The sequence below is a fragment of the Penaeus vannamei genome, chromosome 10, assembly GCF_042767895.1.
Source record: "Penaeus vannamei isolate JL-2024 chromosome 10, ASM4276789v1, whole genome shotgun sequence".
NCBI classification, from domain to species: Eukaryota; Metazoa; Arthropoda; class Malacostraca; order Decapoda; family Penaeidae; genus Penaeus; species Penaeus vannamei.
In genome coordinates this window covers 25,151,028-25,166,027 of record NC_091558.1, presented here as the reverse complement: position 1 = coordinate 25,166,027, position 15,000 = coordinate 25,151,028, and the positions used below count along the sequence as shown (strand labels likewise).

The following is a 15,000-nucleotide window of genomic DNA, read 5'->3' as shown; positions in this document are numbered from 1 at the left end:
TCTAAAACGATCTGACCACTTACTGAGCGAACTGCTGTCACCTGTGAAGAGGGCTTGGAGTTCAGCTTTCTCAAGGCTTGGTATGCAGGACGAAGGTCATTTACTAAGAAATGGCCTACCTCCTCTGCAAGACTCCTAATAAACTGTTCCTTGTCCCTTCTTAACAGGGACTGAGTTCTGCGCACATGAGAACGGTGCAATTCCCGATCCCCTGTCAGACGAGCCGCACGACATGCATCTGTGGCTTCCAGTGTCTCCTGCGAGATGGAATTCTGTACCGCTCTCGGGCGTACACCAATCGTATCTTGAGCTGCATCAAGCGTTTCACGCTTAAAGGTATCCCACAGAAGAACAGGGTCTGTCAGACTGCCAAGCACTGCGAAACGATCAGAGATTGCCTCAGCAAACCCGCGGGCACACTCCCCCTCCCTCAGCCTGTCCAAATGAAACACCCTAGGGTGATCATTTGACCGCTGGGGAGTTTTGAAGTGGACCCATAGGGTAGCCACAACCAATCTATGGTCAGTACCACAGAACTCAGCACTCCTGTACACCCTGCAATTCTGAAGGATCCTCCAACGAGTGCTAACGAGTATGTGGTTGATCTCCTAGGCTGCATTACCCGCTTCACTGTACCATGTCCAGCGATGTGGGTCTGGGCGCTGGTACCAGGAGCCAGAAATCCTCAATTTCTGGGACCTAGCAAAGTCCCGAAAAAGGAGGCTATTCTCGCTACCGGCATCAGCTCCTGAACCATGAGGACCGACAGACATCTCATAGCCAGCTCAATCACAGCCAGATACCGCATTGAAGTCGCCCAGAACAATGCGAATATCTTGCCGGGGACATCTGTCTACCACAGATGTAAGTTTGGCGTAGAACATCTCTTTCACGTTTACAAACATCGGTAGGAGCGTACACAGCAATAAGAGACATGAAGCCAAAAGATAGCTTCAATCTCAATACCATTATAAGCTCATCAACAGGAGTAACCTCTACTACCGAGGGCTGGAGTCTGCTGGAGATGGCAATGGCTACTCCCTGGAGATGGTGGCTGTCGCTGCGGCCTGACCAGTAATAGGTGTAGCCACCTACACAGGTCATGCCGCTACCAGGCCTCTTCACCTCCGAGAGAGCAGCCACCTCAACTCTCAGCCTCCCCAGTTCCCTCAACAGTAGAGGCAACCGATTATCCTGACGCAAAGAACGGACGTTCCAAGCCCCCACCCTGACTTCCCGCCTGAGGTTCAGCCTCTGGCAGTCGCTCTGAGTGGATGCCACCTCTGCCACCCCCACCAACGCTGCCCCATATAAAAGGGGGTGGCGGGCTGCGTGCCCCATCATCCACCTGTGGGGTTCCTGAGGGCTTTCCCCCACAAGCTTCACTCTGGGCTGGCGGCCACCAGAGCACAGGCGAGACAAGTAGTTCCCGTTCCCAGCCTGTGCTCCAGCAGTCGCCCTCCCAGCAGGGCCCACAGTCCGCCTCACTTGCTGGGTGGGAGGGACTTTTCCCCTCCTCCCAGCCTCTCCATTTATAGGAAGTGCTGCCGATTGGTTATATCTGGGGGGAGGAGGACTGGCAAGGCCCACCTCCCCCGAGCCTCCCATTAACCCCAGGGGGCAGGAGTTGGTACAGGGCCAGGGCGTGTCCACACACCGGTGGGCCATAACCCTGAACCTCTGGGGCCTCCTGCTGCTCCGAGATCCCCCTCAGTTTAGCCTGGAACCGCAAGGTACCCATTTCCATGGGAGGCCACGAGGAGGCACTGCAGGGAGTCCCGATGATGGAGAGGCTATGCACTGGCAGGGGGAGGCTTATGCAGAGCTGCTCTCTTTTTTGCACGAGGCTAGCCAGCGGTGGCAGCTGTAAGCGAGAAGGCATGCAAAAGCTCTTAACACTAAGTAGACTACCACTCCATCGCTTCACACCACCCTGCGCATGAAGCACCCACCCAATATATATATATATATATATATATATATATATATATATATATATATATATATATATATACACACACACACACACACACACACACACACACACACACACACACACACACACATATATATATATATATATATATATATATATATATATATATATGTATGTATGTATGTATGTATATATATGTATGTGACTGACAACCCGTTCTTGCTCAGCTTCATCTCTCCTTCAATTTTTGTACTGGAACTGTCTCCATCTCCCTGACAACCTTCCCTATTTACGACAAAAACTGATCAGATTGTGGAGAAGACCGCCTGCCTAATGGACTCTAAAGCAGTGTCAGTACAATGTTACATTATTCCCCATTGTGGTCATCGTAAGTCGTCCTCCACCTGAAATTACTTTTTGTAGTCATGACCTCCCCATGATGTTTATATTGGCGGAGAATCCTACCCTGTTCGACAATATTATTAAGAATTGTTGGCGTCTAGGCCACCTTGCCAAACACTGCCAACCCACAGCATGATACCCTCTATTTGTCCAACCTGGATTCTCCCTCCTGAAACTGTGATCTAATTGCCCTTAAACCCCTTTTTATTGCTAATCCATGCCTCGCAGAATTCCACACTTCTTCCTTTGACAACTTTGATATAATCTATCTTGTTAATCGTACTGTAACCCATTTCCCCACAATCTCTACACTCACCTTCTTTACCCCTATCAGTGCCATGTTATCCTGAACTGCTTTTCGGCTTTTGACTTGTAGCACATTAATTATGATCTAACCGCCTCATTATCATCATCGTTATCCTTTTTACCGTTGTGATCATTGAATATTGTGATGTTTTATTATTATCGTTAATGTGATTAGTGATAGTATTGCTATTGTGGTTATTATTAAAATTGTTGTTATTGTTGTCAATGATTTTTTGTTTTTATTTCTATCATAAATGATATTGTTGTTATTGTTTTCATCGACATCATCATCACTATCATCAGTCTTTATAACTGCCTGTGCGTGTTGTTTTAAATACATCTTAAAATATCTAAAACCAGGTACAAATTCGTTTTGTACGAGGACCTGAGCCTGCGCCCCAAGAAGGTGGTGAAGGAGCTGTGGCGGTTCCTAAACCTGAAGCCCTCTCGCCGGACGCTGTCCCTCCTCGCTAGGAACGCGAAGACGCCCTCCACGCTGCTCTACAGGCTACCCTACAGCACTCAAAGGAACAGTCCTTGCCACACCTTCAGCTGGAGGAAGCAGCTCAACTACACCATGCTCATGAGGGTGCAGGAGGCATGCAAGGACGTCATCAGGAGACTGGGGATGCGCCTCTTCGCGTCCGAGGAAGAGTATCGCGACCTCTCGATATCCGCGATGCTGAAGGAGGGTCCGTCTCCTGCGTGTGGGGAGGCCGGAGCTTGAGGGCGCGCGAGGACTGTTGCTAGATGTGCAAGGGGCGGGAGCTTTGCCGGAGTTGACCGTAAACGATGGTGTAAGGGACAATTTTACTTGTATGCATGAGAAGAAAATTAAATGCATTCATGCGTCCCATATATATATATATATATATATATATATATATATATATATATATATATATATATATATATATATACATATATATAATGTATACATGTATGTGTGTGTGTGTGTGTGTGTGCGCGCGCGTGTGCGTGTGTGTGTATAAACAATTATAGCTTCGTATACGCATACATACATAGTTACATAAAACATGCGAACTCACACTTTTACTTGTACTCAGACACACACGGACACCCTTGTAGTTATACACATATACTTACATCTTCACTCGCATGTACACAAACGGGACACTGTTCATCTAAGCTTAAACTTGTGTACATATTTGAGCTCACACAAAAGTATCTTTGTGTGTGCATGTGCGAACAACATTCACACCCAAAGCCTTTCCATGCACAAACTGCATTTCGTCTCCAAAGAGCAGCTTTAAGAAGAAAGCCTAAACGATATTCCACTACAAAAGGCCAGGGAAAAATCTGGTAAATAGAATTCTCCTTGTTGGAGGAACTTGGCCCGAGATTACTTGGCTTCTGTGCAAATGTATTTTGAGCTGTTGTTTTTTCATTATATCAAAGTAAGAACTTACTTTTTATTAAACAGTTTTGCTTATCATTTACTTCCTTCATGTCGTAATGTTTATCACAGTACTAAAGGCTTATTGGAATATATCCGAAGGAGGACGAGGAGATGAAGACGACGACACACATTGAAATGACTGAACGAAGGTCCTCGTGATGTACAGTAAATGTGTCTGAAAAAAGATAACTCGGAACTCGAACTGACCCATAGAATAAAATAAGGTGTCCAACAGACACACTTCCAACGATTTAATCATGATCCAGCCAAATTATATAGTTGATAGATAACCAGAGATAACAATATAAAGGTGCATTCGTCGTTTTGATAGTTTGTAGTTTTGATGGTTTGTAGTCCTGCTGCGAAGGAAAGGTACTTAAATTGTCTTCCTATTGTGTATTTTTATGAGCATTTAACCCCGAAGTCATTATTTTTATACTCCTTATACGCAACAAATGCAAAAAAGACTCCTATTTTGGGATATTAAACGAACGGTGCCAAAGCTTCATTAGGGGAAGTTTTTCACCTTAGTATTAGTTTTTTTTTTATTTTTTAATCTCTATGCATTTATTTTTTTTTCGTTTCAAATAACGCATGGATAACCCATATAACAATGCAGCGTTGATAAAAAGTCCTTTTGTGATTTTTTTTCAGGTTTTTCATACTCCTGACCGTGATTAAAACCGTCGAAGCCAGTCACAGACATGGGGTAAACAACAAGAGGAAAAACAGGGAAGAAAACTTGCGCTGTTGCACATAATGGGTGGAGAAATTAATTATTCTGGGCTACTTCCTGCCTGTCCTTTTTCTATTTGCGTAATTTTTCAAAGTTCAAGGTTAAGTAAAATGCAAGAATGAGAAACAAGAAAAAACTCATATGCAATTATGTAGATGATAATGAATAGTAATAATCAATAATAATAACTAACAACAAAATGGAAGAAAATTAACCAAACACAATCTAAAATCCAAGGAAGAGACAGCGATCACAACGCAGTGTGAAGGAAAAGCAGCAATAAAAGTAAAATGTAAATACATATACAAAATAAAGCACAAAATAGAGAGGCAGATCCACCACCGTCCAGCAAACCAGTTAACGCAGCTCACGAAGACAATTGCAAAAGCATAAATCAGAAACCAATAGAGAGAGAGACCAGCATGGTTCTGTTGCGAGCAAATTGCAACACCTGACCATTTGTGTTGCTGTGTATATATTGGCAGACGGGCAGGCGGCAAGCAGGCAGACTTCGAAGGGGGTGGGGGGACGGGTTGGGTGGGCGGGCGCGCGAGAGGATGTGGGCGAGGACCACCTACATACTGTAGAGAAAGGAAGACAAGGAGGAGGAAATGAGTAGGAGAGAAGTGAAATGGTCTGTGATTATGTAGTTGACTAATTAATGATGTAAGTTCCATATTCAAATTACTGGCATCTGCTTTTAGCGTTACCGATTTCATGATGTAAATACATACGCCTCACTATCTGTCCATGTTTATTTAGCAGCTGTTTCATTTATCTGTTTAATATATACAGTTAATATATATCTAATAAAAATAGACAATATGAAATTTGAATACCTCGTAAAAATCCGAAATTGAATCATACACATTTTAACTATTCTAACTATTAAGCCTACTTGTGATATTTTCATCATTAACGTCTCACACACACACACACACACACACACACACACACACACACACACACACACACACACACACACACACACACACACACACACACACACACACACACACACACATATATATATACAGAGAGAGAGAGAGAGAGAGAGAGATATCAAAGGAGCTAACGCCGACGGGGGCGCATGGCCGCATCCACCCTTCGCGTTCGACCTCGAGATCCCTCGTGGCGAGTCGCTAGGCAGGAACTCGACCCATCCCTAGTTTACGACAGGTCTGGTGGTCGAGCTGCCCAAGCCACGACTTCCTAGTTCTTCCCATAGGGATCCTCCACGCAGGATTACGGTGGGCACGGATTATGCAAGAAACAGGTCCCAAGCCAATCTCACGATGTAATCTTTGGTTGGACACAAGGTCCTGCCAAGTGTACCTCATGATCCGGCGTAGGTATGTTGTTACAAAAGGCATCGAGACGTGACACCAAAACAGTAGATAGCATCCAGGTTTCGCTTCCATAGAGCATAACCGGCAGTATCAAGGCCTTGAAGACACGTAACATAAGGCGTTTTAAGCAGGGGATCGCTTTGTTAAGAACTCTTACTCGGAAGCCAAGAACTGCACCGTTCGCCAGGGCTGTTGCGACAAGCGTTTCTGAATTACTAAATGTCCTGTGTTCGTCGTGAACACTTCTTTGTTTTCTTTTAGAGGCTTATTTTATGTGCGCATTAAGTAATTCCTTTCAGCAACTATCTTTTTAATTTAGTTATTGTCCACAGACGTCAAAATGTATTTATATGGTCTATACTCGAGGATTTGCGAGTGGGGCTATGTGACATCATATTAATGCCAAGAGCCGCTTTAAAGATATCTGTTTTTGTGTATATTTCGGTTATATGAAATATCTCCAAAGTCAACTCAAAGCTTTCGCTGTTATTTCCTCTCAATAATCGTTCCATGTCGTTAGCAACTTTCAGAAAATATATTTTAACAACAGAAGCTAATGGGTGGGTGGGTGGGTGGGTGCGTGCGTGCGTGCGTGTGCGTGCGCGCATATATATGTATGAATATAGATATATAATTTCGGTTGTTGATTTTCCACTCGGGAACCGTAGTCGTAGAATGGAAAGGAGAACCAGTGCTGCGAACATCTTTACTGTAAACGTTCCAGAGATAGTATTTCATCTCCATCATCAGTACTAGAAATAATGAATCAAAAACATATTAGTTGCAGTAATCAAAAGAATCATGACTTTTCAAATTACTTGACCGTGAAATTAAGAAAAACAGCTCACAAAACCTAGGGACATTACAAATAACCATGTTCTTAAGATCTAAAGTCAACATTAATGAATCTGAATGTAGAAAGAAGATTGTCTTCTGTAAATGCTATCCACCATAGAAAGTTTAAAAACTTGGATATTGATCTAAGCAAAAAAGTTGATGCAAACAAAATAATCTTTACTTCTCAGACTGAATTCTAACTGATAAGGAAAAATATGTTTTATCACTTGACTTGGATTTTGGTCTTCGACCCCGCAAATCGAGTTTTGCCAATTTTTGTTAATTTCGAACGGACCTGTCACATGCTTAAAAACTGTAACCTATGAAGATGCAATTAAGACAAGATACCTGCACTTGCTAATCATCATCATCAATGGGGCTGACGCCGACGGGGGCGCATAGCCGCATCCACCCTTCGCTTCCACCTACGAGGATCCCTCATGGCTAGACGCCAGGCAGGGACTCGGCCCATCTCTATTTCTTCACGGCAGGTTTGGTCGATCTGCCCAAGCCACGACTTCCTCGGTCGTCCCACAGTCCTCCTCCACCCAGGGTTGTCTCGAACAGAGACGACCTGATGGGCAGGATCATCCTGAGGAAAGCGAGCCAGGTGGCCGTATAGCCTGAGTTGGCGATCACGGATTGTGCAGATAACAGGTCCTGTGCCAGTCTCACGGTGCAATCGTTGGTTGGACACATGGTCTCACCAACAGTACCCTATGATCTGGCGCAAGGACCTATTACAAAAGGCTTCAAGATGAGCCTCCAAGGCACAGGACTAACAGGAAAGAAGTTCGACAGGCCCCCACCACACTTTACAGCACTTTCAGTACCAGTATACAGGCTTGCTATTAGTCCAATAATCCTTGTTGGAATTCCTCTCAGCCTCAGGATCTCCCAAAGTGACTCTCGATGCACCGTATCGAATGCCTTCTTGAGGTCGATGTAGGCTGCAAGCAGCCCACGCCCAAACTCACGGTGGCGCTCTACAATGACTCGAAGCGCGAGGATACGGTCTATTGTGGACTTACCAGGAGTGAATCCGGATTGCTCCAGTCTCTGGTGCCTCAGTAGATGGTCTCTGATACGTCTCAGAAGGATGTGGGCGAGAACCTTGCCTGGTATACTGAGCAGTGTGATGCCTCGGTGATTGCTGCAGTCCCAACGGTCCCCCTTCCCCTTCCAGAGAGGGATGACCACACCCCTCAACAGGTCAGGAGGAACGGAACTGGACCGCCAGATGGCAGCCAGGACAGCATGTAACCCCCGTGCCATAGGTTCACCACCAGCCTTTAACAGTTCAGCTGGTATGCCACAGATACCCGCTGCTTTACCACTCTTCAGCTTGGAAATCGCCCCCCTAACTTCAGTTAGGGAGGGAGGGTCCTCACTGATAGGTGGATCTGGCAGCAGGATCTCGACACTACCCGCATCCAAGTTAACTGTTGGTCGGTCAACCTGGTACAGCTGCTCAAAATACTCAGCCCAACGTTTCCGCACCGCAACAAGATCTGAAACGATCTGACCACTTACTGCGCGAACTGCTGTCACCTGTGAAGAGGGCTTGGAGTTCAGCTTTCTTAGGGCTTGGTATGCAGGATGAAGGTCATTTACTAAGAAATGGCCTTCTACCTCCTCTGCAAGACTCCTAATAAACTGTTCCTTGTCCCTTCTTAACAGGGACTGAGTTCTGCGCACATGAGAACGGTGCAATTCCCGATCCCCTGTCAGACGAGCCGCACGACATGCATCTGTGGCTTCCAGTGTCTCCTGCGAGATGGAATTCTGTACTGCTCTCGGGCGAACACCGACGCTGTCCCATATAAAAGGGGGTGGCGGGCTGCGTGCCCTATCATCCACCTGTGAGGTTCCCGAGGGCTTTCCCCCACAAGCTTCACTCTGGGCTGGTGGCCACCAGAGCGCAGGTGAGACGAGTAGTTCCCGTTCCCAGCCTGCGCTCCAGCAGTCGCCCTCCCAGCAGGGCCCACAGTCTGCCTCACTTGCTAGGTGGGAGGGGCTTTCCCCCTCCCAGCCTCTCCATTTATAGGAAGTGCTGCCAATTTGGATTATATCTGGGGGGAGGACTGGCAAGGCCCACCTCCCCCAAGCCTCCCATTAACCCCAGGGGGCTAGGGGGCAGGAGTTGGTACAAGGCCAGGGCGTGTCCACACACCGGTGGGCCATAACCCTTAACCTCTGGGGCCTCCTGCTGCTCCGAGATCCCCCTCAGTTTAGCCTGGAACCGCAAGGTACCCAGTTTCCATGGGAGGCCACGAGGAGGCACTGCAGGGAGTCTCGATGATGGAGAGGCTATGCACTGGCAGGAGGAGGCTTATGCAGAGCTGCTCCCTTTTTCGCACGAGGCTAGCCAGCGGTGGCAGCTGTAAGCGAGAAGGCATGCAAAAGCTCTTAACACTAACTAGACTACCACTCCATCGCTTCACACCACCCTGCAACAGAGCAAGGAAGTGGACACATTTTGTGCAGGCCAAGCGGAGCAACTTTCAGCCTGTGCCAACCATCGTACTTTGCATGAAACACTTCCAGCCCGATTGTTTTGCGAACAGAATGGCTTGTGACATGGGATTTGCAAAACGGTAGGTCATTTCCAATTTATATGTCAAGATCACAACAGTGCAAAACAAACTCTGAAAGAGTGCTTTTGCTTGGCGGCGTGGGTACGACACAATGTGCCGAGTGTATTGCAAGTGTGCAAGCAATCTTCACTGCAGTACATCATAGGCCTCCTATTAGTTCATCTAAATAATAGCTGGCAAGAACTGCTCCTGGGCTAGGTAGCTACCTAAACAAAATTTATACTTTGTGATCTACCCTGCCACAGTGTTTGCTCTAGGCCTAGCTATGTTTGATCAAAACATGACTGGTTAAATATTTTTCTGGATATGGCCTGTTGGATGGGAGGGTTGCTAGCCGCCCCCCTCTCAATTGCATGATAGCCTCTAACCTCTATACAATATTAAGGGTTATTTTTGTCATGGTCTTGCTTTATTTCAGATTGATGTTAAAATCAGATGCGGTCCCCACACTGCAGTTACCCCCCCCCCCCCTAGGCCCAGTACAAGGTGGCAAAGAAGTGCAGCTCACTACTCGAGGAGCAGCAGCTAAGACAAAGAGATTGCTGGACGAGGCAGCCCGTGCCATCAACTGTCTAGACCAACCACCCATGCTTGCTGCTAAGACCTGTGCAACGGCTACATTATCCTGTACAGTTGATGAAGGAGTAGAATGTACCAATGACTGTGTGAATGGGGAGACAATTTCACAACTGACATCACCTGGTGCTGGTGAACAGCAGCAGGTATCAAAAGCTCAGAAAAGTAGGTGAAGTTAAATTTGGGCAATTTGTCGTGAGAAGTAATTCTTTTACCTTATTTTACAGGGGTTGCAACTGCTATTTCAATGATTTTTGGTCCAGATTTTTTTTTTTTTTTTTTTCTAGAGTCCAGAATAATTATTTTGACTTTTCATTCTGTAATGCCAGTACACTTGTGAAGAATTGCTGATCTGTCAAAGATTTACCTCGGCTTGTGTTGTCTGACAGTATTATAAGTTTTCAAATTTAATTGCAAGTGTGCATGCAATTTTCACTGCAGTACATATAAGCCTTGATGAATTGATGAATTGTACTTTTAAAAAAATTCTTGCATGATTTTCCTCATTTCTGTTCATTCTTTTGTACAGGGGTGCAAACACTGAAGGAGAATAATGCCTATTAGAAATGTGAGAAGAAAGGAAGATCTACAGCAACACAGTGCAATCTCATTCAACTTGATCATGGGCCCTCAAATAATAAATGGGCGTCTGTTGCACCGGCATATATGACAATACAGCTGTGCACTGACAGCAGTGAGGATGATACAGAGATGGAGGAAAACGGTGATGGTGCCTGTGGTAGCGACATGGATTACGTTCCAGAAGAAGAATTGGGTGAAGAATCAGGTGGAGAAGATGAAGACCATTTTGAAAATGTGAGATTTGAGGAAATACGGTGAGTTGAATCATTACCTAATCTGATCTGAAGTTGTGATTTCAAAACCATAGCATATAGAAAGTATTTTTATTCAGGTTTTTCTTGTTCTTCTGGAACAGCAATCCATGTTGCTAATAATGGAAAAACTAGACAATACAACTAAAATATGAATTGTCTGTATATTTTTATTTTCTTTTTCAGGTGTGACCAAAATGAAGGCCTGCATCAGCAAAAGAAGTATATAGTTTTTAAATCTTCATTGTTGACACTGCTGGCAAATTGTGACTTGTGCAAAGGGAAGACAAAATGTTTTCGTTACTTGAAAGGAACTCTTGTAAAGGTCCATGCAGTTTGTACAAGTTGTGGCCATAAGAAATAATGGTGCAATCACCCCTTTGTTATAAATATGCCAGTCATGAACTTGCTTCTCAGTGCAGCCATTCTATTTAATGGCAGTTTGCCAAGCAAGACCTTCAGAATATTCAGGTAAGTGAATCCATGTTGATGGCAAAAAAAAACAATGATTTGTAAAATTACATGATTAAGCATGTAATTTATTTATGACAATAGTAAGCAGAGGTAATGAGCATGAAATTAATTTGATTGTTGAATATAGAAGGTCTTATGTATGGACAGTTTTGTAGCTACCTTTGTTGTTAGAACTGCTTTATTTCTCTTTTCAGTTTTTTTTAATATTCAGTGCCACAAGATTTGGACCTTTTTCCATCAACTCTTATACATTCATGATGCAGTAAGCATAACATGGGAAAAGAAACGTAGTGCACTGTTCTCTTCGCTTGTGGAAAAAGATATGGGTCATTGCGCCAAACATGGTAGCTACACTGTAATGAAACTGGATATAAATAAGGTGTTGACAGTTCAATTAGTACAGGTAGGTAATTCCCAAAAGCTGAGCTAATATTCTTTTTAAAAATAAGTAATTTTCTTCAGTGGTTGAATCGTCTTCACCAGCTGTCACAAACTGACTGCTGTAGACCAACATTAGGTTTCCTTAAATTTCTTGATTTCATCCAGTGGCTGATGGCTAAATAATAATCCTTTGCAGAGCAATGAATCTGGAGGGAAAGTGGATTAAACAAAAAAGGGGTGTAACGCATTACTTTGATTACTGGCATATTAAAGGTGAGTGAAAGATTTCCCAATCTTTTTTTTTGGGAATAATTTAAATAATATTAGGTTGCTACTAATATGGTTCTAAAAGAACAATTGCATTTTGGACACACTTGGCAATTAACTGGCTAATTTACATGCAAACAGCTTGAGGCACTAAGAAAGAAGAAGACAATGAATGTCATCATGTCGTAGATACAGAGCATCAAGTGCCACTTATATTGGTGTGCTCTGCCAACCCAAAACGGAGATGAAATTATACAGAAATGGCTTGCCTGTGTCGACCACATACAAAATGTCCACGATAAATGCACTCATCCACTCGTACCAATGAGTGGATACTGCCAGGTTAGAGTTAATAAAGGAAATATCACTTCATTTGGCTATTCTTTTCTCCCATTTTAATTCATGGTTCAAATTATTGCACTAATGCTTCAAAGATACCTCATAATACTAATTACTGTCATTTCCATTACTGGGACAGAGGCTAATGTTGAGGTTGTCGACTTGCCGACAAAAACTATGCTCATCAATGACATCTGCAAAATGTCCAACCTAGGCCAAACAAATGGAGTCGAGGCCTACCACAGTGTGGCCAATCATTTGCCCCCAAAATGTACAAATTCTCTTATAAAGGAATAATCAGCAGGCAAGTTGGAGTGCTCTCATTTGTTTCATTGTCCCTAATCATAATCATAGTATATTCAAACTTTGGGGATGGGGTCATTTTTAACAGTATTACACACTATTAAGTACATAAATGTCAACTAATGGAACATATCACTGTCGTAAAAAAAATTATTTACTCTTTCGTCGTTTAAAACGGCTCATTTCAGAATTCTACTGGCAATTCTACAATGAAAATGTAGGTAGAGCACAGAAAGTGACTAGGCTATGGGAAAATTGCTACAGTGTTGTCTACCCAAAGTACAAGAATGGGGGATATTCGCTGAGAAAGGTTCTAGTGAACTTTACTCATGGTATGTATTGAACTAGTGCTTGCATGGTCTAACAATGTTACAGCGTGCAGGACTGAAGCATTATTTACTACTAACTTGTTTCAAGGGCCATTTTTAATCACATTGTTCATACCATCTTCAGCATTTTCACTTGGATTGGAAGTCATGGGACCAATAAACCACAAGCATTTCTACCTGTTTTTACACTGTGTAAATTTTACCCAATTTACTTCCAGAATATTCAAATGAAAGTTTCTTGGAAGTGATGAACTATGCCAAGATGCAAAAGCATGCAAGGAGCTTCAAAGAAACTACAGTGCCACCACAACTTTCTTCTTCCATTGCCAACAAACCAGAAAAGCAACAAGCTATAACAGAACATCGTTCACGTTTTATGAAAAGGTGAAACTAGAACTTTTGAGTGGGAGTCAACACACGTTTCCATTCAGCTTGGGCGTTTAATAGAACCTAGTGTCACCTGACTCGTGTTTGTGATTGATCGAGTTATGCAGTCATACTGCTTCAAATTGGATGCACACAATGATGTAATATGCAAGTGTGAAATGATAAACAAATCAAGAGGTATCCCGCTTATTCTTAGAGACAATATGTACAATGTCATATTGCAGATAATTAAATTTTGCTTGACTACATTAAAATCCTTCTTATATCATTTTGTTGTAGCAGTTGTCAGCACTTCCAGTAGTTTTTGCTCAGGTCATATCTAGATTACAAACTATCGATGCCCACATGGCCTGTTAACATTTGCGGCACCATTGTCTCCGTTTCATTACTGATATGAGTTCAGACACTACACCCCCTGACAAGAGGGCAAAGCAAAAGGTGATCCCAGTGTCCAGGCGGCGATGGTGATGTGCAACGATCGACAATGTCTCACCAAACGCTTGTTGACGAACAAGAACAAACTTTTTGCGTGGAGTTTGGTGTACACATCTACACACAGCAAGTTGGGTTGTGATTGTTCTGTAGTCGCCTGAATCAAACCTTTTTTTTCAAATTGGCTAGACCTTCAGTTGTCAGGCGAACTTGGGCAAACCTGTTGCTGACTGGGCCACAAGGCAAACTTTTAGAAGCAAACCTCAAAGTTTGGTCTTGTTGGGTGAAAATATTTAGCTCATAAAGACTAGACTAAGCTTACCACATATTACTTTTTGCTTGAAAGCAACGGTTTATAGAAAGAAACGAGAATAGTACATGGTAAAAAATCAACATATATTTTGAGTGGTAAGAAAAAATAATGAACCCTTCTCCATACATTTCATTAATCAATCTGGGCAGCATTAGTGAAGTTCCTCAAGATCTCGTTCGACAACTCTGAATCCCTTGAATGTTGCAGTTTCCTCATTTCCTGGTGGTGGATAGTGTGCCCTAACACAACACACTGTACAAGCTGGAAGTACATGCCTATTGTCTTTTCCCAAAAACTCCCAGCACCACCGTACAAATTGTTTGTAAGCAATATGTCTATACTTCTGATCCTGAGGACCATCAAATGCTCTCCCTTTATACTGCTGCCTGTAACCAACCCAGGCAACTGAAGTCCATCTGGTTTCAGACATACTGAATTCATCCCAGTGGGGTCCGTCATATATGACAACGCAATGTTGTGTCGAGTTTCTCCTTTCAAACGACGTTGCACCACGACTTGTATTTTGACACAACACGCATTCTACTGCTGTGGGCATTAGCAAAATAAAAAAATGTCAACAACCTGGAAGAAGGGCTGCAGAACAATGGAATAATAGGGACATTTGTTTAATTAAACAAGGCACTGGGTAGGCCTGTGAGACAGGCCTATCATCTGGCACATATAAACAAAATAGGAATAGGAACATGGTCTTGTTTACTTTCTCGAGAACGCTATCATCTGCTGATGTCTGATCCAGCATGGATTGATGTACATGGCGATGTA

The 15,000-nt window shown here is 43.6% G+C and overlaps 1 protein-coding gene across 1 annotated transcript in view; it reads left to right on the top strand.

The window, feature by feature from the left end:
- LOC113814502 (carbohydrate sulfotransferase 1-like) overlaps positions 1-4,087 on the top strand; it is a 30,176-nt gene extending 26,089 nt beyond the window's left edge. The window contains exon 2 of the mRNA XM_070126492.1: positions 3,005-4,087. Within this exon, the coding sequence (XP_069982593.1) occupies positions 3,005-3,371 (367 nt within the window). The 3' untranslated portion in view covers positions 3,372-4,087. The remainder of the gene's footprint in view (positions 1-3,004) is intronic.
- The last annotated feature ends 10,913 nt before the right edge of the window (positions 4,088-15,000 follow it).